Raw genomic sequence first — 20716 nt, forward strand, 5'->3', positions numbered from 1 at the left:
CCACTGAACAGTCCTAAATACACAGCTTAGAAAGCATGAGTCCTGGGGTCTGTTAGAATAACCAACAGTTTATTAAAAGCTTGCCATGGGGCTCTGTGCCAGCCCCGTAGCTGGGAGGGGCTGCCATGACTGCCCCCAGACCTGGGAGCAGCCCCTTCCAAGGTCCTTCCCTTGTTCCCCTGCCCCAGCTCTGATCTCAATTAAAAAAAAAAAAAAAAAAAAAAAAGACAAGACGGCACAGGACTTCAGACGGCAACAGGAGAATGGAGAGACCCAGGCATCCTGACCCCAAGACCCCATCCTTATCCTTCTTCCTAAGAAGGCCCTTTCCTCCCGTACTCCCCACCCGACCCCCAGACTTGATCTGTCACATCCCAGGTCTGCGGGGGCCTGGCGTCCCCAATCCATGGCCCCAATGCAGGGAGTAGTATAGTTCTCTGAATATATCTAGACCCACCCTTCCCCTCCCCCAGGGGACTAGATGAATATTTGACACAAACATCTCCCTCCTTTTCCAAGGCGGTGGTGGAGAGAGACCCTGGCACCATGGTGGGGAGGCAGGGGCTCCTAGTCAGCCTTGAGGAACCTATGCCCAAGCTGACCCTGGGCCACTGGCCAGCCCAAGAAGCTCATGAGATGAGGTTTGAGGGGAGCTGGAACTAACATCCTGTCCCCCACCCTTGGGTGGGCCTCAAGCTTATAAGCCCTCCAGAATCAGGCTCCACCCAACCCTGCCCCTGCCCCTCCATCTGCTGATCCACCTTGCACTTCAGGAATAGAAGTGGGAGGAGCCATTGAGGATGTGGGAAGCGACACTGGTGCTGCGGCTCAGAGGCCCAGGCACTGCGGCAGCAGGTGGGCCCACATTGTCACTGCCACTGCCCCCCGAGGCTGCCCGTCGCAGGGGCTGGGGGCTGTTTCTTAGCAGTAGCAGGGCTCCACCACGGGGTGTCCCACTCTGTGCTGGGGGCCCCAGCCAGTTTGGGGGACCTGGGGGAGCCAGCAGAGAGGGCTGACGCCAAGCTGGGGGGGGCATGCCAGGTGGAGGAGGGCCATGGCTCCAGTGTGCTCCTGAACGGGGAACAGGGCGGGAGGGCCAGGCAGGAGCAGGGGGAGGAGCGGGATAGCCCTGGGCAGCAGCCTCGGCTGGAATGCCTCCCAGAGCCATACTGGAGAAACCCAGCCTCATGCTCTCAGCATCGAAAGCCTCGATCTCACGGGCCTGCCGCTCGAGCAAACTCCGGATTCGTTCAGAACGCCCTGTTTGCAGGGCCAGCAGCTCCTCTTCCACCTGGAACACCCAGAAGAGATTAGAGAGTCCAGTGAGGGTTAGAGAGGACTGCCCACCCCATCCTGGAGGCCAAGCCCTCTTACCCGCTGCTCTAGCAGTGCCCGCCTCAGAGCTACTCTCTGTTCCAGCTCTCGCAACTCCCTCTCGTGTTGACTCTCCGTGCGAATCTTGATCTTACTCTGATAAGCATTGAGTAGCTCCAGTTCCTGTTGAAGCTGCTGCCGAAGGGCTTGGAACTCTGCCTCTTGGGTCTCATCAAGCCGCAGCTGGAAAATAGGAAGAACTAATTTTAAGGGGCCTTCTCCCCTACCCCCACAATCCTCCCCTGCCCCAGGTAGGCCTGGGCCCTAAGGTTTCAAGAAGCAGCCAGTGTCAACATCTACCAAAATGAAAGGTCGTCATACCCTGTGACACAGCAATTACACTTCCAGGAATTTATCCCCAAGGTATACTTGCACATGTGCTCGAAGGTGTTCATTGAAGCGTTGTAATAGCAATATACTGGAAACAACCTAAATGTCCACCAATAAGGGATGGGTTAAATAAATTATGGTATATTCATACCATGGATAATTCTATGCTGTTAAAAAAAAAAATGAGATATGTGTACTGACATGGGAAGAGGTCCAAGAAATATTAGGTGGAAAAAAGTTAAAGAATAGTATGTAAAATATGATTCATTCTTGTTTAAAAATTTTATGTAACTTTAATATGCATAGGAAATAATCTAGTATGATGAATTATTAACAATAATTCTGAAAAGTGGGATTGGGTAAAAAAATGGCAATGAATAGTGTTACTTTTTACACCATGTGTATATTTAAGTGACCCATTCCATGTTACTTATGTGTGATCACTTTTAGAACAGCAACCTTCAAAATCCTCCACAAATCAGGAAATTGGCCTGAAGGCTACAAACATTTTGATTTTCTATTCACACATTAAACTAACTCAGGCTCAAGGAAAAATTACAGCCACACTTTCCTTGGTGGTTCTTGGTAGAATAGGCAGGCTGGCTTTGTCAAGACCTTAAGAAAATACTCAAGCGAGAGAATAAAACCATTGCAGAGAATACCAACAGTGGGAGAGATCTGAGGTTTTCCAGGAACAAAAAGCCCCTTCTCTATCCACCCCCTCCCCTGCTTTCAGGGCCCATAACCCAGTGGGAAATGGAGGCCACTCTCCGCCATGCTCCCTTCTCTGGACCCCAGGCCTCACCGCCTGTGAGCTGAGCATCTCTGAGATGGACTGGTCGTATTGTTCAGCTAGGATTGCCAGCTTCCGGGTCTGTTCTTCCTTAAGCCGCTTAAGGAGGCTCTTGTGCTGAGCTTTAGGCGTAGTCTCCAGCAAGTGTGCCCGCAGAGCCTTGTACTGCCGAGTCTGGATCTTACACGTCTCCTGGAACTGCTTCTTGATCTGCAGCTCCTTAGACTACGCAGTGGATGGACCGAGGGGAAATGGGGGCAGGGGAGAGGAAGAGGGAGAGGAGGAAGAGGAAGAACAGGAGGAGGAGGAACAGGAGGAGGAGGAACAATCAGGGGAGAAGGGGAAAAGAGAGAGAGAGGAAGAGACAGAAACAGAGACAGGGAGAGGGAGAGAAACAGAAAACATGTTAGACAGAGGGGGCGGGGGGAACTGTATACAGACAGACATGGAGAGATGGGATCGTGTTGAGAGAGATCAGGAAGATTCTCAATGGGCAAGAGATGCAAAGAAGACAAGGTTCCGAAAGCATGTTCACAGAGTTGGGTGGAAAACACAAGAAACAGCAGGAGAGTTCATGGACAGGGAACTGGAATCTTTAGAGTACTGAGGGCATACAAGAAGCTTTGACCATGCACAGAAAACATTACCTAGAGATAGAAGCATGTGAGCAGATACGGAATGTGTACAAGAAGAGTGAGAAAACCAAATCACACAACACACCCATGGAAGAGAGCAACACAGCCGAAGACAGAGGAAGGCCCAGGTTCAGTACCTCTGGGTGGGAAGGAGGGAAGGACAACCACCGAGCTGAGAAATGGATAAGAAGAGGTGGCCCCATCTCAGGCCACATAAGGCAAAGGGGCAAAGAAGTGGCCAGAAAGGGCCTGACAAGTTCAATGGGCCAACAGCTGCCACCCTGGCCAGATTTCCACATTCCAGACAGCCCCTTACACACTCAGCTCCCATTCCAAGCCCACAACCAATCCCATTTCCACAGCCCCCATTCTCTCTTGCTTGGCCCCCAAACTCACCATCCCCTACTATTCAGGGTTCCCAGTTCCATCCCCCAGCCCTCTAGAATAATGCCTGATGCCAGGAGAGAAATTCAGCTCCCAGAAAGGGAACAGGTTGGGAGACAAAGCAGGGGATGAGGACAAAAGGACCAGAACCTAAGGACTCTCTTAAGGAATCCACAAATGGGAACTGTGGGCATAAGATATGTCAAAGCTCAAAGAGGTCCAGACCACCAAGCTGGTGGTGGTCATGATGTAATAAAGTTGACGGCAGAGAGGATGAGGCTGAGGAATGAAAGGGGTTGAGATAACGTAGATGGAGGTGAAGAGGTCATGGGACTGGGGGCCAAGGGTCTGGATTGGGGCATACCAGGGAGGCTAGGCGGCAGGACAAAGCAGACAGAGGCAGCCTGGGCCAAAGGTATAGTTCCGCTTAGATATTTTATTTGTGTTTGTCTTTTTCTTTTTTTGATGGGGGAAAGGGGATAGGTTGGAAGGGAGACAGAAAAACAAAATCAAAGAGAGAAAAAAAAACACATGACTCTTTCCACCCACCACCACACCTGGCCCCAGGCCTGAGTCGATGAGGGTGAGGATGAGCACACACACAGCGGGAGGACAGCAATAACTTAAGGTGGGGGCGGAGCTTCCGGAGAACACAAAGTGTAACTTCTGAGCTCCAGTGGAGGGGCTGCCTGCCTAGAGGTCCAAGGGTGGGGGGTGGGGGGAGCACACTGAGGAAGGGAGGGATGAAAGGGAGGACTGGGCCTGCAGAATCTTCGCTGAGTAGTGGGAGATAAAGTGCTCAATGCTCTAGATTCGGGCTGATGAAACGCCAGAGTTGGTCACCTCCAGGGAGGCAGGGCCCGGGACTGACGGGTTCGGGATTTCCGCCCAGCTAGAGTCCCTGGTGGTGGTTGGTGGGAGGCAGGGGGCCCTAGCCTGCGCTGGCTGCGTGGTAGTAGTCGGGGAATACGGCTGGGCCGTTCAACCCGAAGCAGGCCCCAGCTGGCCAGTGTGTGGATAGCCCAGGGAGGTAAGCGGGAGGCCAAACCCTGGCTGGCCCGTGCCAGGTGCCAGTTCCAGCCCTTACACAGGGCCCAAAACCTTGCCAATAGGGCTAGTGGGTGTCGGGAAGCCCGGGAATTACTCCGCCGAGGCCCAGGGACAGGCAGTCGACTGCGGAAGCCATCCTTGTTGGTCTTGGGGTAGAGGGCAAACAGACCCCGATCCCCAACAGCCCCACAGCCCTGTAGGGCCCTAAAGGCCATGGGGGATAGGCGCAGCAGAGCCCGTAACCAGAGCCGAGAGATGCCCCGGCGAATCTGAGGTCCCTGCTGCCGCACCCATTTGCCCCCAGCTGCCATAGCTGCCAGTGGTAGAACCAGGCTTGGCCAGGCTAGGAGCCAGGCGGCCCCAAGGCCCAGAGGGACACCCATAAGGCCTCGGCACCAGCTCAGACCCAGGATAGCCCCCAGTGCAGTGGCCTGGGCAAGGAGTAAGAACAGACTGGGGGGCAGATGCAGAGCTGTACAAAGAAGTAGGTAGGAGGCCCCCAGGCCCACCAGCCCCACCTCAAGGGCTAGCAGCGAGGCCTGCAAGCCACCCCCACCCTGGGCCGCCAGCAGTGGGAGCAGCAGCAGAAGTAGTAGGGGCAGGAGGCCAGAGGAGGACCCCACTGCAAAAGAGAGGCCAGCCAGGAGGCCATGGGACAGGAGTCCAGGGAACTGGCTAGCAGGGCCAGGTCTCAGATATGTTGGAGGGGGTTCAGGGGGGATGTCTGGTGAGGGACAGCCATCTCCAGGATCCCTCGGAGTCCTAATTGGAGCCCCCTCCTCCTCTTCTTCCTCTTCCTCCTCCTCAGGGACTGGGGTCAGAGCTGGGCCTTGGACCCAGCCAAACTCAAATTCCTCATCCAGGAGGCTCCTATACTCCTTCTCCCACAACCTCCATGCCCCAGCTGCCTCCTGGCCCAAAATGTTGCTTTCCTGAGGTGTCAGGGAGGGGACTCTTAGCTCCTCTATCTCCTCCTCAGTAAGACCCCAAACTTCCTCATCAACCAAACACCTATGTTTTTGTGGACTGGGACTAGGGGTTCCTGATTCTTCCCCCAAAATCCTCTGCTCCTCTGGTTCCAAGGTGGCCCCTTCCTTTCCCAGAATCCTTCTCTCTGGAACTGCTTGCTCCTCCTCTCCCAGAATTCTTTGGCCAAAGACTGCCTCCTGGCCAGATGAGCAGGGATGCTCTTCTCTAGGGGTGCCTGTGCTGGGTGGTCCCAGAGCCCCAGGAATGGGGAGCGGGAGGACCGGGGAACGCTGGCCTGCACGTACTTTGAGGCTCTTGGGCTGCTGGCGAACCTGGGCCGCATGCTTCTGCCGCAACTCTTGCTCACGCCGCTTGTTGTACTCCAGCTGGTTGCCCAGCTCTGTCTGGTGCTGCAGGCGGGTGAGCTCTGCCCTTGTGCGCTGTACAGCCTGGAGCTGTCTTAGCTCAAGCTCCCGTGTGGCCTCATGCTGCCGCAGCAGCAATGCACACTCCAAGTCCTTCTGTGTTTGTTTCTTGTTCAAGTCCTGAAGCAGAAGAGAGGCGGGGCCCAGAGTCCAGTTAGGAAACCTTGTTGGTGTGAGAGCCCCAAAACTCTCTGGCAGAAGGAGCTGAGGGTGGGAAGATGAGGGATATAAGGGAGCCAAACTCCTGGCTGGTCTGGGAACAGAATTTTTTTTTTAAACATATATATATTTTTTACTGATTTTTTACAGAGAGGAGGGAGAGGGATAGAGAGTTAGAAACATCGATGAGAGAGAAACATCGATCAGCTGTCTCCTACACACCCCCCACTGGGGATGTGCCTGCAACCAAGGCACATGCCCTTGACCAGAATCGAACCTGGGACCCTTCAGTTTGCAGGCCGATGCTCTATCCACTGAGCCAAACGGGCTAGGGCTGGGAACAGAATATTAAGGGAACTCTAGCAGGGTCTTTCTGGTGGGCATGAGAAGCAAAAGGGGTGTTCAAGAGAAGCAGAACCATAACATGAAGGTGGGCTGAGGCAAAAGACAAGTGAAGCAAATGAAAAAGGATGTCTGGGCCCGGCCAGCATGGCTCAGTGGTTGAGCCTGTGAACCAGGAGGTTGAGGTTCGATTCCCTGTCAGGGCACATGCCTGGATTGTGGGCTCCATTCCCAGTATGGGGCATGCAGGAGGCAGCCAATCAATGATTCTCTCATCACTGATGTTTCTATTTCTCTCTCCCCTTCCCTTCCTCTCTGAAATCAATATATATATATATCTATATATATATATATATATATATATATATATATAGTATATATCTCTAATCAATATATATATATGTGTATATATATCAATATATGTATTGATTATATTATATATATTATATATATATCACTCTGAAATCAATTTATATATATATATTGATTTCATATATATTTTAATTTTTATTTATTATTTTTTAAAATATTTTTTATTAATTTTTTTACAGAAAGAAAGGGGGAGGGATAGAGAGTTAGAAACATCGATCAGCTGCCTCCTGCACACCTCCTACTGGGGATGTGCCCATAACCAAGGTACATGCCCTTGACCGCCGGAATCGAACCTGGGACCTTTCAGTCCTCAGGCCAGTCCACTGAGCCAAACCGGTTAGGGCTATGTATTTATTTTGAAAGGATGTCTGGAATCCAGGAGGGGAATGGGGTGACCCACCTCTCGCAGCAGATCTTGGTCCAGGCTATGACGAGCCAGCAGCATTTTGCGCTTATACTGGCGACACTGCAACTCAAAGTATTGGCGCTGCCGCCGTAGCAGCCCTGCCTCCTCTTCCGCCTGGCACTGCTGTAGCTGCTCCTTCTGCCGCAAGAGCCACTCAGCCTTCTCCCGCTTGGGTGTGCTGGGGTTCTCCTGAAGCTCCTGGGCAGTGGGGAGAGCAGGGTGGTCAGGGACTGCCTCTTTCACCAGCAGGCCCTATCCACTGCGGGAGCCTATCCCACCTCCTTTAGTTGCTCCTTCCGAAGTTTGTAGGTTCGCTTCTGCGCCTCCAGCAGGGCAGCCAGCTCCTTCTTCTGCTGCCCAAGGATGTGCTGCTGGAACTTTCGTTCCTCAGCCTGGGCAGCTCGTGCCTCCTTCTCACCGATGGCCTGGTGCCGCCGTGACAGCTTTTCTGCCTCAGCCCCGAAGCCAGCCCGCTGTGCCTCAAGCTCTCGCTGCAGCCGTGCACTATGCTCCTCACGTTCACCCCTCAGCCGTGACTCCAGGGCCAGCAGCTGTTTCTGGTGCTGTCGTCGCATCCGCTTATAGCCACTTAGCTGCTCCCTCAGAGCTGAGTCCTGCTCATGCTCCTGGATCTGACGGCTGACCTGGGGCAGGAGAGAGGATGAGAAGAAAGGCTCAGCCTTGGCCCCCATTTTATTAGCACACACAGTCTTCGTGCTCCATGAAGAAAGAACATGGGTTTTAGAGTCATGGGTTTAATTCGCACATTTGGTACCTTCCTCACACACAACCTCTCTGAGCCCTCAACTGGATAATGACAATATAACTGACTTCACAGGTTGATGAGATAATAAAAGGTACTGAGCACAGGGCCCGGTGTAAAAGTAGGACAGTTCAGATTAGTTCAAAAGAGTTATCATACAGTCCAGGCCGGTTTGGCTCAGTAGACAGAGCGTCAGCCTATGGAATGAAGGGTCCCAGGTTCGATTCTGGTCAAGGACGCAGACCTAAGTTGCGGGCTCGATCCCTGGCCTTGCTCAGGGTGAGTGCGGGAGGCAACCAACTGATGTATTTCTCTCACATCAATGTTTTTCTCTGTCTCTTCCCCTCTCTTCCATTCTCTCTAAAAATCAATGGGAAAATATCCTCAGGTGAGGATTAATAACAACAAAAAGAGAGTAATCATACAGACCTGGGTCCCTGTCCCAGCTCTGCCACTTACTAACCATGTGACCTCATGCAAGTTAAGGTTGCTAAACCTCAGTTTCCTTGTCTATTAAATGGGCCATAACACCTCCTCAGAGAGGGCTGTGGAGATTAACTGGGATACACTAGTACGTACTAGTGTCTAGAACACTGTGAACCACTAAGTATTGGCTTCGTTCTCCTTCAGCAAACACTGAGGATCATTATAGCCTAAGTTCAGAACTGGATCTGGGCCATGAGATGTTGGAATAACAAGAACACTGGGACTGGATGTCCTCAGCTGAGATTTGAGCTCAGGTCCATTGTCCAGGTGGCCAATACCCTGGAAGTCACAGATTTCTCTGCACAGTATCACAAAGAACCAAGCATCACTGGATTTGAAGAGCTGACCTAACAGAACCAACCACATGCAGAGATCACTAGACCAAGTAAGGGGCTGTTGGTGCTTGCAGCTAAGCAGGAATGTAATCTAAATGTCTACCCACTTTTCCCTGTCAACTGGGAAAACACTGCTATGACTTAATGTTAGGAAAGGACCAACATCTGCTTACAGAATTTGACAACCATCAACAATGCTAGGGCAGTGCCTCAGGCAAGCAGGCCTCTGAGTCATGGCTGCCTCACCTCTCAAATGGGATCATCCTGGCTCCCTCCCAGAGGAGCCGGGTCAAATATAGGCATGTATGTGAACCTGAGAGCCAATCACTGGTATGAGGCAGATGCCTGACCACCACCCTAGCCCTCCACAAACACAGAATCCAGCACATCTGTCATAATGCTGTTCAGGAGCATCCAATTGGCCAGGGGCCTGGGAAGGCACCCAAGGAGACATGATTTAAGCCCAGCCACAAAAACGGAGTAAGAGTCTGCCAAGCTAGGAATAGCCAATGTGGCCAATCCCCTGGAGGTTGAAGTGAAGAAAAGGCAAGAGACAGCTACCATAAGCGAGGGTAGAATTTGAACTTAACCATGTGCCATAGGAGAAAATCATTTCTGGACTTAGATGATTGGGCCCTCTGGCCCGAGGGAGAATGGCTGCACTTACCAGGGAGGCAGTACGGATGGTGGCAAAGTGGTCCCGGTTGCGGCAGTAGGCCCGGCGGCGGGCAGAAGAGGTGGTAGAAGTGGGAGCTGGGGCTGCAGGCTGCTGGAGAGGGCCCTGGGTCAGCTCTGGCTGGTAGGGGTCATCATATAGGTTGTCAGAGCCCTGGAGGAAAGGTGGGAAGGATACCCAGGCTCAGAGGCCACTGGGCCCACAGGGAGTTCCTTGCAGACCCAGTCAGATTTAGAGAAGAGGGAGTCATGCTTGGGCGGGAGAGAAGGGAACCCAGACGATGCCTGAGCTGAAGAGCTGGGGTTGGGTCTTTCCACTGTCAGGCCTACTCAGGGTGAGCTGCATACCGGCAGCCGGTGGATGATGGAACTGTGGGAGGTGACTGTGTGTTCCCCCTCCTGCATCATGGCCATCTCCCGGGCTTCAGGGCCTTCCTCCTCTTCTTCCTCCTCTTCCTCTTCCTCTTCTTCCTCCTCATTGTCTGAAGCATCTGCTAGGCTGTTGACTGAGCTGCTCTGACTAGAGGCGCTGATGGACATGCTGGGCACTGAGTGGCTACTCTCTAGACTGGTCAGCGTCCCAGCTCGGTGCATGTAGGGCTCCGCCTCCTGTAGACAGGGCGTAGGCTGTTGGGCGGGGAAGGGGAAGAACAAGGGGTGTGTACATGGAGGCAGCACAAGGAGACAGTGGGTGTGAGGAGGGATGGGTAAGGGGGCCAAGCAGCTGCTACGAGGCAAGTACATGGTGGTAAAGGGTGGCAGGGCAAGCTGGTCACCTCCTCCTCCTCCGGGGCTTCAGCACCAGGGCCATTGGGTGCCTCTTGGAACAGTATCTTCTTCATCTTGCGGTACTGCAGGTTGTCCAGCTCCCGCACAGCGTCCTTGGTCCTCTGAATCAGGTCCATAATGACCGTGGGTGGCCGCTCCCGGAGCACAAAGCGGTGCTGGGGAAAGAGGACACTGAGGCTTGCTGCCAAGCACCCCCACGACCCTCAATATCCTATGGGTGCTGGCGTTCCCTCTAGCCTGAGGCAATCCCCTGGGACCCAGGTCCTCATGGGTGGATGCTGGCTTGTCCCAACACTTCCTCCCACATTAATTTCCACCACCCACTCTCCCGTCTCTTATTCCTTCACCCATGGCTGACAGGCAAGACCAGTCACATCTGGATTCCAGTCCAGGTCCACTTATCAAAGTGCTGCATGTCCACGGACACGTCATGAGGCCTCTCTGGGCCTCATAAGGTATCCCACAATAACAAAACGACTGTCAAACTAGACAATCTATGTCAGTTCCCAACCAGGGCTCCTTAGGCCCCCGTGGATCTGTGAAGGGAATAGGGCCCCTCTACTTTTGTTAAGTCAAAAAACACCTAAGGGAAATCATACATTTACCCATGACAAGGCTACACAGGCTTTTGGCTTGATTTACATCAGATCAGTGTAGTAACCCTGGTTATCACATGCTGACCAGAAGTCCTGGCTCGCAATTATATACATCTTTGATTAATAAAAGATGGGAAAACAAATTATTACTTAATAAAGGCAGTCTGGTAGACAAAATCGAACAACAGAGTCCATGGGGTAACAGGGAGGGGGTGGGAATTAATAAATGAAGTTTTGGGTGGGAATCACTAATTTCATTGAGGGGTTTCTTGTACCTCAAACAAGCTACAGTTCTAGAAGAATCCTAGGCCAGTGAGTCCTCACCTTCAGAAGAACCTCTGAGGTTGGTCTGTCTTGAGGGATTTTCTGAAGACAGGAGTCGACAAAATTCCGGAAGTACTCAGACCTAGTAGTCACAGGAGGGTGAGGGAGGGGTGAGGAAGGGATGAGTCAGGCAGCCTTACCCTGTGGCCTAACCCCTGGGCCCAGGGACCCAAGCCCTTACCAGTGTCCTGACTGGAGCACAGGGGACTCATTCTGTGCAATGTGGTATAAGGCACTCATCGCATTCATGTTAAACAGTGGTGGTTTCCGTTCCGCTACAGAGAAAGGTCAAGTGGGAGAAAGTGAGAGATGGCAGTGGGCAGAGGAGACTGGAACGGAAATCAGAAGATTTGGGTTCACACTCCAGCTCCCTGACTTCTTGGCTGCATGACTCTGAGCAATTCACATAATCTCAATGCTCTCCCTCTGGAAAATGCAACACCCATCCTTTCACCTGCACAAGGTGAAGTAGAGATCAAATAAAATAACACATGCAAAAGCACCAAAGAAGGCAGAAGAAAGCACATTCAGTTATCAGCCAAATTATTATTTATTAGGTGGCAAATGAGAGCAAAAAGCTTGCTAAGTATTATGGGGAAGGCAAAGAAAAACAAGAAATAGGTCCTGTCCTCAACGAACTTCCAGTCTGACAGAAAGATTAAATAGGGCTGGACAAATAATATCAAGTTCAAACTGTTAGCTGGCACAAGAGGGAGACAGGTAAATGGCTGGGAAGCTGGGTGTGTGGTGGGCCTTCCCGCTGGTACATTTGCAGGGAATTCAGGGAAGGTCTTTTGGAAAAAGGGATATTGGAGCTAGACTTAGATGAGAAATTGCAAGCCAGGAGCCCCAAGTAGCTCAGTCAAATGTTTTGTGTTTTTTTTAAAATATATTTTATTGATTTTTCACAGAGAGGAAGGGAGAGAGATAGAGAGTTAGAAACATCGATGAGAGAGAATCATCGATCAGCTGCCTCCTGCACATCTCCTACTGGGGATATGCCCGCAACCCAGGTACATGCCCTTGACCGGAATCGAACCTGGGACCTCTCAGTCCGCAGGCCGACGCTCTATCCAATGAGCCAAACCGGTTTCGGCCTCAGTCAAATGTTTTATGTTGTTTATGTTTTTGGCCCACATAGTGATTTTTAAATTAAATTCCACATAACAAATAATAATAATAATCTAACTCTCCAGCTTATCTTAAAAACTTAGATCTTGCCGAAACCGGTTTGGCTCAGTGGATAGAGCGTCGGCCTGTGGACTGAAAGGTCCCAGGTTCGATTCCGGTCAAGGGCATGTACCTGGGTTGCAGGCACATCCCCAGTGGGAGATGTGCAGGAGGCAGCTGATCGATGTTTCTCTCTCATCGATGTTTCTAACTCTCTATCTCTCTCCCTTCCTCTCTGTGAAAAATCAATAAAATATATTAAAAAAAAAAAAACAACAACTTAGATCTGGTGAATTAGAGCCTAAATTCCTGCATAACAATGAGCTGGAGATAAGCAATAGCAATCTCCAGTTTGCTTCTCTGATCCTGACTATCAGTTGCCATTTATCAAGATTGATGTGTGTTTTTTGTGTGTGATTTTTTTTTTAATTGTAGAGAAATATTTCTCTGTACCTATGTCTCTACCAAAACTAGGAATAAAATGGACAGCTCTGGATTTTTCTTATTCCTGGCCTGCTTCACATCTTTGCATAACCTGTCTGCTTGCAGCCTCAAATGGTAAATGTAGACATGCAGAGATGGCCATGTACAAATTTCTCTCCTTGGGCAGTGGACACAAAAGAAATCAAGGCAAGAAAGTGGAAAAGTACTTGGCACACCGGGGTGGCGCTCCTGAAGAGGAAAGCCAGGTTTTAGGAAGCAGTCTTTAGCTTGGTGTAAGAAAAGATGGATATGACTTCAGAACTGAAAGCAACAGAGAGCCACTGCTGGCTCTGAGGAAGGGAGTGAAACAACAGAGCTTAAGCAGATGTCTGTGACATAGGAGAGACTGGCAGTAGGAAAGATCACTGCAGGAAGTTGCTTATAAGAATAACTAACAGCATCTTTCTTTTTTGTTTGTTTGTTTGTTAATCCTCACCTGAGGATATTTTTCCATTGATTTTTAGAGAGTGGAAGGGAGGGGAGAGACACAGAGAGAAAAACATCAATATGAGAAAGATATTCATTGGTTGCCTCCCACATGGGCCCTTACCAGAGCCGGTGATTGCGCCTGCAACCCAGGTACGTGCCCTTGACTGGAATAGAAGCCACGACCCTTCAGTCCACGGGCCAATGCTCTATCCACCGAGCCAAACCTGCTAGGGCAGGGGTCCTCAAACTTTTTAAACAGGGGGCCAGTTCACTGTCCCTCAGACCGTTGGAGGGCCGGACTATAGTTTAAAAAAAAACTATGAACAAATTCCTATGCACACTGCACATATCTTATTTTGAAGTAAAAAAAACAAAACGGGAACAAATACAATATTTGTATTTGCATGTGGCCCGCGGGCCGTAGTTTGAGGACCCCTGTGCTAGGGCAACAGCATCTCTTTCTTGGGACAACTAGTCTATGTCTGGCACCCTGTTGGAGGTCTTACAAACATTACCTCATTAAATAGTTGTTTCAATAGTGCAGGCTGACAAGTATGAGAATCTTGACATGGCTTCAAGGCATTATGAACTCACTGGAGCCTAACTCTGTCCGTATCACTCACTGCTCTTTACTGCATTATTTCAAATAACTGAAACTAGTTTCAGCTCCCCATGCCTGCTCTTACCTGTCTGAACGCTCTTCCCTACAGTCTTCAAACAGCTAACTACTATTTGCCTTGTGGTTCCATTTAGCTATCTCTGCTACAAGGAGACCTTCCTCAGCCTCTGAACTAGGTCATATCCCTTGTTTTAGAGTTGTACTATTCCTTTAACTCCCCCATTCAGCTCTTACTACATTAAAAGAAAACATGCCTGTTTTCCCAACTTGAATATAAATTCCATGAAGGCAGGAGCCTTATTCACTGCTATACTCCCAGAACCTACTAGCACATACATGGTACACAGTCTGCGCTAAAAAAAAAAGTTTAGAACTAGAGTATTAGAAGAGATGAATGCTATGAAATCTTTAGGTATAAAAACTGGCAGAATTTGCACGAGCCAGTTTGGCTCAGTGGATAGAGCATCAGCCCACAGACTGAAGGGTCCCAGATTCAATTCTGGTCAAGGGCATGTACAGCGGTTGTAGGTTCCCCGGCCCAGGTTGGGGTGCATGTAGGAGGCAACCAATTGATGTGTCTCTCTCACATCAATGTTTCTCTCTGTCTCTCTCTCTCCCTTCCACTCTCTAAAAATCAATGGAGCCCTAGCTGGTTTGGCTCAGTGGATAGAGCATCGGCCTGCGGACTGAAAGGTCCCAGGTTCGATTTCGGTCAAGGGCACATGCCCAGGTTGCGGGCTTGATCTCCAGTGGGGGGCGTGCAGGAGGCAGCCAATCAATAATTCTCTCATCATTGATGTTTCTATCTCTCTCTCCCTCTCCCTTCCTCTCTGATTAAAAAAATAATAAAAATTAAAACAACAACAACAACAAACTAATAAAAATAAAAATCAAGGGAAAAATATCCTTGGGTGAGGATTAACAAAAATAAAATAAACAAATAAAAAATTGGCAGAATTTGACAGCTGCCTGTATTGGAAAGCAAGGGTAGAGTCAAAATGAGCAGAAGCCTGGAGACCTAAAAGGATGGTATCGTATGGGGATAATAAGAGAAAGAGAAGGGAATGAAGGAAAAAGAGGATGGAGGGAGCAGAGTGGAGGATATCCTTACCCAGCTCAATGCACGTTATCCCCAATGACCAGACATCCACCTTGCCATCATACTGCCCTTCATCCATTGCCAGGATCACCTCCGGAGCCATCCTAGGAGTTCAGACGAAAGAGACTAATTACCTGCCCAGATCCTGCCAACTCCTGCTCCCAACTTTCTGGCAGGTCTCTCCAATCACCACCACTCCCACTCACCAGTATGGGGTGCCCACAAAGGAGTTGGCAGGTGCCATGATGGATGCGGAGCCGAAGTCCCCCAGCTTTACCAAGCCTGGCTCTGATAGCAGGATGTTTCCAGCCTTCACATCCCTGCCAAAGAAGCAAAGCACAGGAATAAGACATGCATCTCAGGAAGGCTGGGTGGGGACTATAGCACCAAGTTCCAAGAAGGCTTGTAGCCCAGCTAAATGTAGAGTGGTGTAGTGAGCACTCCCCCTCCCTCCCAGACATCATCGGTGCTGCTTGTACCTATGGATCATGTTGTGGGAATGCAGATAAGCCAGGCCCTGAAGGGCCCCGTGGGTCACAGCTGCAATCTCCACCTCCTGAAGGGGCTTCTTATGCACTAGGGAGTGAGGGAAAAACGTCAAGCTGAGGGAGACCAAGGGTGAGACTGGAACAAGTTTCCCTTAACCCTTCCCCTACAGCTTCTCTGCTCTTCTCCCTTCTTCCACTGTGACAGAGTTACTTACCTTCTAGAAGGTCAGAAGCTGAGCCCAGGCAATACTCCATCACCAGCTAAGGAAGGGTCAAGGGTCAGAGATCAGCGGAACTGGCCACCCCTGGCCCATCTCTCTTGGGCAGAGATCCAAAATAGAGAGCTTCCTTGCTCTATCCTCCACTCAGGCAATGCCCCGAGGGTAATGACAGGGAGGAAGGACAACTGAGAAAATGAGGGGGTGGTGGAAGAGTCCCTAGAGTCAGAGCCTCTCCCACCTGAATCCCTTCAAAGCTCCAATCTCCATTCCAGCTCTTCCAACCCATGTGCCCTTGTTCCAACTGCTAACAGTCTATGTCACCCTTCAAACCAGCCTCTCCTTCTGGGCAGACACTGCTGCTCATGGCTTTGTCTGAGAGATAAAAAGGCTGGGAGAGACTCACTCCTTCCCAAGATTCCCACACCAGCACTCCAAACAGAGCCCACCTAAGAGACTAGACCAAGATAAGGATGGGCCTGAGAGGGGCAAAGATCAGGCCAGAGACAGGGGCCAGCTCACCCAAGCCGTGTGTTCCCTCAGGTAACAGCCCCGGTACTGAATGGTATTGGGATGCCGGAGCTTCTGCAGGAACCGAACCTCCTTGATGATGTCCTGCCACTTCTGGGAGGCGTCAGGGGGAGCAGAGACTTACTCAGTCTGCATCTTGAGAGAGGAGTCTCCTACCCCCAACCCGTTCTTGTTAAGTCTGACCCACCTCATTAGACTGCTTCCCACTGTAGGACATCTTCTTGATGGCCACCACCTCATTATTCCGGACATCCCGGGCCTAGAAGACCAGACCAGAAGGTGGTGAAGGCACCCAGTGAGAACTGGGCAGCGAGAAGACTTGCTGGCACAGTAGGAGAGGGCGTGGTGTAGTATAGAGAGCTACTTGGAGGTCCACAGCGGGGAGAATGCAGCCCCCATCCCTGCCCTACCCTCCCAAGCCCCAACTCACGAAGTACACAGCTCCAAAGCTGCCATGGCCAATTTCCCGAAGGTCAGAGAAGAGCTTTTCAGGGTCATCCTTGAAAAAGAGCTCAGCCACATCAGGGTCCTTCAGGCTCCCAGCCCGGCTCCCAGCTGGCATGGTGGCCCCTGAGGGCCCTGAGAGTGGGGCCTGACCTGGAGAATGGAAATGGGGCCAAGGATGGGCTGTCAGAGAGAGGAAGGGGCCCAAGTTTCTGCCTTCTCCTTCCTAGTTCCCTGATGAGGGGGAGGCACTGCTGAGGAAGGGTATGGGGAGATTAGGAACAACATTAAAGCTCAAAAAAAAGAAAGAAAAGAAAAAAGAAAAAAGAACTTGCCCTGAGAATCAAAGAATGGGCCACAGGGCCAGAGTCCCTAAAACAGCTAGGAAGAGTGGGAGCTAAGCATTCTTACCACCCTCCTCAGACCTCAACAAGCTCCATTTCCCTATAATCCCTACTTCCTCCGTCAAGAATAAAAGATTCTGCCTTCCAGCCAGACCCCCAAATCCCCAAGGGTCCTGTCCCCCAAGTCCCACAGTCCAGATTTCCAGGCACCTTCCCATTCCTCTTAGCTTTGAGGCCCCCTCCTCCCTCAACCTCTCACACTCTGAAGAGAGCAGGAAATGGCCAGGCCGGAGGCAGTGGAAATCCGGCCATTGTTAGAAGTGGGTACTGGCCCAGAGGGGCCAGAAGACTCATTCTCAAAAAGGGCTAGGGACACTGTGGCAGGGAGATCTAAAGTAGGAAGGACAGGGAGAGAAATGGCTCTGCGATCTGGGCTACCTTTTCTGTCCAGCCCAATTGCATAGGCATCACACACAGATACAGGGCATTTACGGTGTACAAATAACATTTATTGAGCATGCGTAGCAACACCTTACATGCATTACCTCTCATTCAATCCCCACCACACATAACCTTATGAGGTTATTACTGGTACCCTTATTTTGCAGATGAGGAAACAGGCTCAGGAAGGTTAAATGACTTTCCCAAAACCGGTCTTCTATCACTGTGCTTTCAAAACAGCACCGTAAAATAAGCAGGGCAGGCTCATGATCACCATTTCACAGATGGGGCCACTGAGGCATAGAAAGGAAAGAGGACTTCTCCAAGGTCAGAGAACAGGACCTTCTCCTCTCCAGTCAGGCCTGTGTGCTCATTCCTCTCTAAGCAACTCACTACAAGCCTAGCCACCTCCTACAGGAAGCTTTCCTTGATCACTCAGTGCTTAGGGAGAACTGCTAGAGCACCCAGCCAAACATCCAGAGAAACTCCAGCATCAAAGCCAAGACCCCCCCCCCCAACCCCCCCCCACACACACCCACACCCACAAGGGGATTCCAGGCCAAACTCCTGACTAAGCACTTGTTGGAATTCAGGCACAAAAAAGCCTTCAGCAGAGCTGGACTCCCAGGGCAGTTCTAGCTCCTTAAAGAGCCTACCAATCTAGCATGTAATTATATTGTCATGCATTGTTTCCTATTGTGTTGTTAATTTTGTCTCCTCAGCTCAACTGGAAGCTGGTGGGCAAGAAGCAAGCCCAGCTCATGCTAGTGGCCCCAGGGTGCAGAGGGCTCAGAATAGCCTGGAGATTGATGGCCCTCAGCAGCTCCCAGGCTGCTCAAAGCAGGCCCTTTCTCCATTCTCCTGCCAAGCACCCCTCACCCCAACCACACAACCACACACAAAGGCAGGAGCTCACAACCTGCCAAGGGGATCTTCTTGACCTCTTTACCAGCTCTCAACCAAGAATGCCAACACAGAACCCTAGGCCACAGGACATGGGGCCTCTTCCTCAAATAACATCGGACGTTTGAACGACGACTAAGATCTGCGCTACATCAGAACCACCTTCTAAAATGGACCATGTTAGCTCCATTCTGCAGACGAGGAAATCCAAGACCGTCTATCCCCACACTACCAGTAGTACATTCACCCAAAATATACAGCAACAGGGCTTTGGTACGTTCCTCAGAGTTGGTCTTTTCAGGAAAATGAATGAGAGCAGAGGGCTGTTGTGAAATTTTTAACGAGATCCCATACTTAGGAACACTATGCGGACAATTGGCATATGGATTTTTCCTTCCATGCCTCCAGGGTCACCACAAGGTTTTAATACTTTGGGGACATCCCACCCCAGCAGCTTGGCTTTAACTACGAAGAGACACCATTTGTCAGAAGAGAGGGCCCTCTGAGGAGCCCAGGCCAAAGGCTGGGATCACAGTAAAGATGAAGGTCAGAGTGCAGAGAAAAATCATGAGGCAGAGGTAGGCGCCAGAGCCTCCCTCCCGTCTGGAAAAGCTCCTGAGTACAGCCCTCCCAAACAAGGAAGCTCTTCTTCCTCCCATTCTTAAATCTTACCACAACTCAAGTCCTGATTCTGCCACTGAGTGACCTTGGGCAACCTCTCCGGGCCTTAATATTCTCAACTGTAGAATGGGGAGATAGCAATGAAGGGACAAAGGGGGCCCCAGCCCATGTGGAAATGAAAGGTTGCCAGTTCAATTCCTGGTCAGGGCACGTGCCCCGGGTGTGGGCTCAAGACCCAGCGGGGGGCATACAGGAGGCAGCCTATAGAGAGATGCTTCCCTCTCATGTGCTTTGCTCTCACATCGGTGTTTTTCTCCCTCTCCCTTTCTCTCCAAAAATCAATAAAAACATATACTTTTAAAAAAGGGTGAAGGGGGAGGGGGTCACGTGAGAAAATGGGTGTACAACACTTTGTAAACGATAGATCGCTGACAACTGTATGAGATTCTCACGACATAGCTGGGGGAAATACTGCCAGGCATCGCCAAACACAAATGCACACACACACACACACACACACACACACACACACACTTCCTTGAAAGGACAAGAGGCCCAACCGGGCCATGCCTAAAACACGGAGCAGCAGACCGACCATGGGGCTCAGAGACGTGGGGACCCCCACCCCAGACCAGCCAGTTAACAGGCTACAATAAGGCAGAGGAGGTGACTGTGGGGGCACAGCTAACGGGGAGGATCAGAAGGGGGCAAACCCATCCGATGAGCTCACACCCCCAGGGCGTGACGCCCGGTGACAGCAGAGACCCGTCACCTGAGGCCCCATCAGACAGACATAATGAAGGGACGAGAAAGGGGAAGCGGTGGCAGCAGCAGGCAAGGCTCGTCAGAGGCTGACCACTGCCCCGCGGGGCTTCCCCCTCCCGAGGCGAGGCCCTCCGCAGGCCCGGCGGCTGAGGAAGGAGCGCCCTTTCTTCTCCATACCAGACACAGGGACCCGCGTCCCTGCACCCCGGGTCTCACCTGGTAGGGGTCACTATGGTGCCCCCGCGCTTCCGACTCCTCCTGGGGTCCTCCAGCGGCTCGGCCAAGCTGGGCGAGGGGCAAGGAGACCTCTCCCCTCGCCACCTCCTCCTCCTCGTCTTTCTCCCTCCCCGAGGGGCGGGCCCGGGAAGCCTCCCCGGGAGGGGAAGGGGTGACAGCCTGGTCTGACCTCGCGGGCCAGTCCTCCTCCTCGAGGGCGACAGCTGCCGAGTCCCGGGTTTCTGGCTGTGGGGTCTGAGCCCCAGAGAGCCGAACGGGGGGAGCTGATCTGGGACTCGAACGCGCGGGGAGTAAACCCCGGATACTGCCGCCCGCAGGGCCCTGAACCCCGGTAAAATAAGGACCCAGGTTTAGAGAGGCTGGGACCCAAGTCGCGGATATCTGCAATCTGTGGGGCAAATACCCGGAGACTGGAGAAACGAGGGGTCAAGCCCGGAAATTCAGGACTGAAGCACCAGAGCCCCAGGTCTCCGGCCGCCGACAGGGCGCCCACCCCTAGGACGTCCGGCCAAATGGCCCCTCTCACGTCAGGGTCGGAGAGTGACAGCCCCACTCCCGCCCCGGCCTCCTCCCCTTCTCCTTCTCTCTCCTGGGGGTAGCTGAGAGACTGTAGCTAAGGGCAGTCCCGGCACCCTCTCGCCCTCTCCTCTTCTGTCTCAGCTTCTCGCCGCACCACAACCCAGGTCTCGTCCCGGTCTCCCTCTCCCTCTTCCTCCC

General features: G+C 51.6%; 1 protein-coding gene across 1 annotated transcript; it reads right to left on the reverse strand.

The window, feature by feature from the left end:
* Positions 1-48: 48 nt before the first annotated feature.
* On the reverse strand, positions 49-20716 carry TAOK2 (TAO kinase 2). The gene is made up of 19 exons (XM_081088942.1): positions 19979-20716; positions 16675-16841; positions 16432-16503; positions 16236-16337; positions 15711-15756; positions 15487-15583; positions 15214-15327; positions 15020-15111; positions 11389-11482; positions 11208-11289; positions 10275-10442; positions 9847-10107; positions 9491-9652; positions 7518-7883; positions 7234-7437; positions 5841-6080; positions 2510-2722; positions 1375-1557; positions 49-1291 (listed from the first exon to the last, which is right to left on the reverse strand). The coding sequence occupies exons 2-19, from the start codon at positions 16804-16806 to the stop codon at positions 770-772; spliced, it is 3150 nt and encodes a 1049-aa protein (XP_080945068.1). The 5' UTR covers positions 16807-16841; positions 19979-20716; the 3' UTR covers positions 49-769.

The sequence above is a fragment of the Myotis nattereri genome (genome assembly GCF_964212035.1).
Source record: "Myotis nattereri genome assembly, chromosome: 4".
NCBI lineage: Eukaryota > Metazoa > Chordata > Mammalia > Chiroptera > Vespertilionidae > Myotis > Myotis nattereri.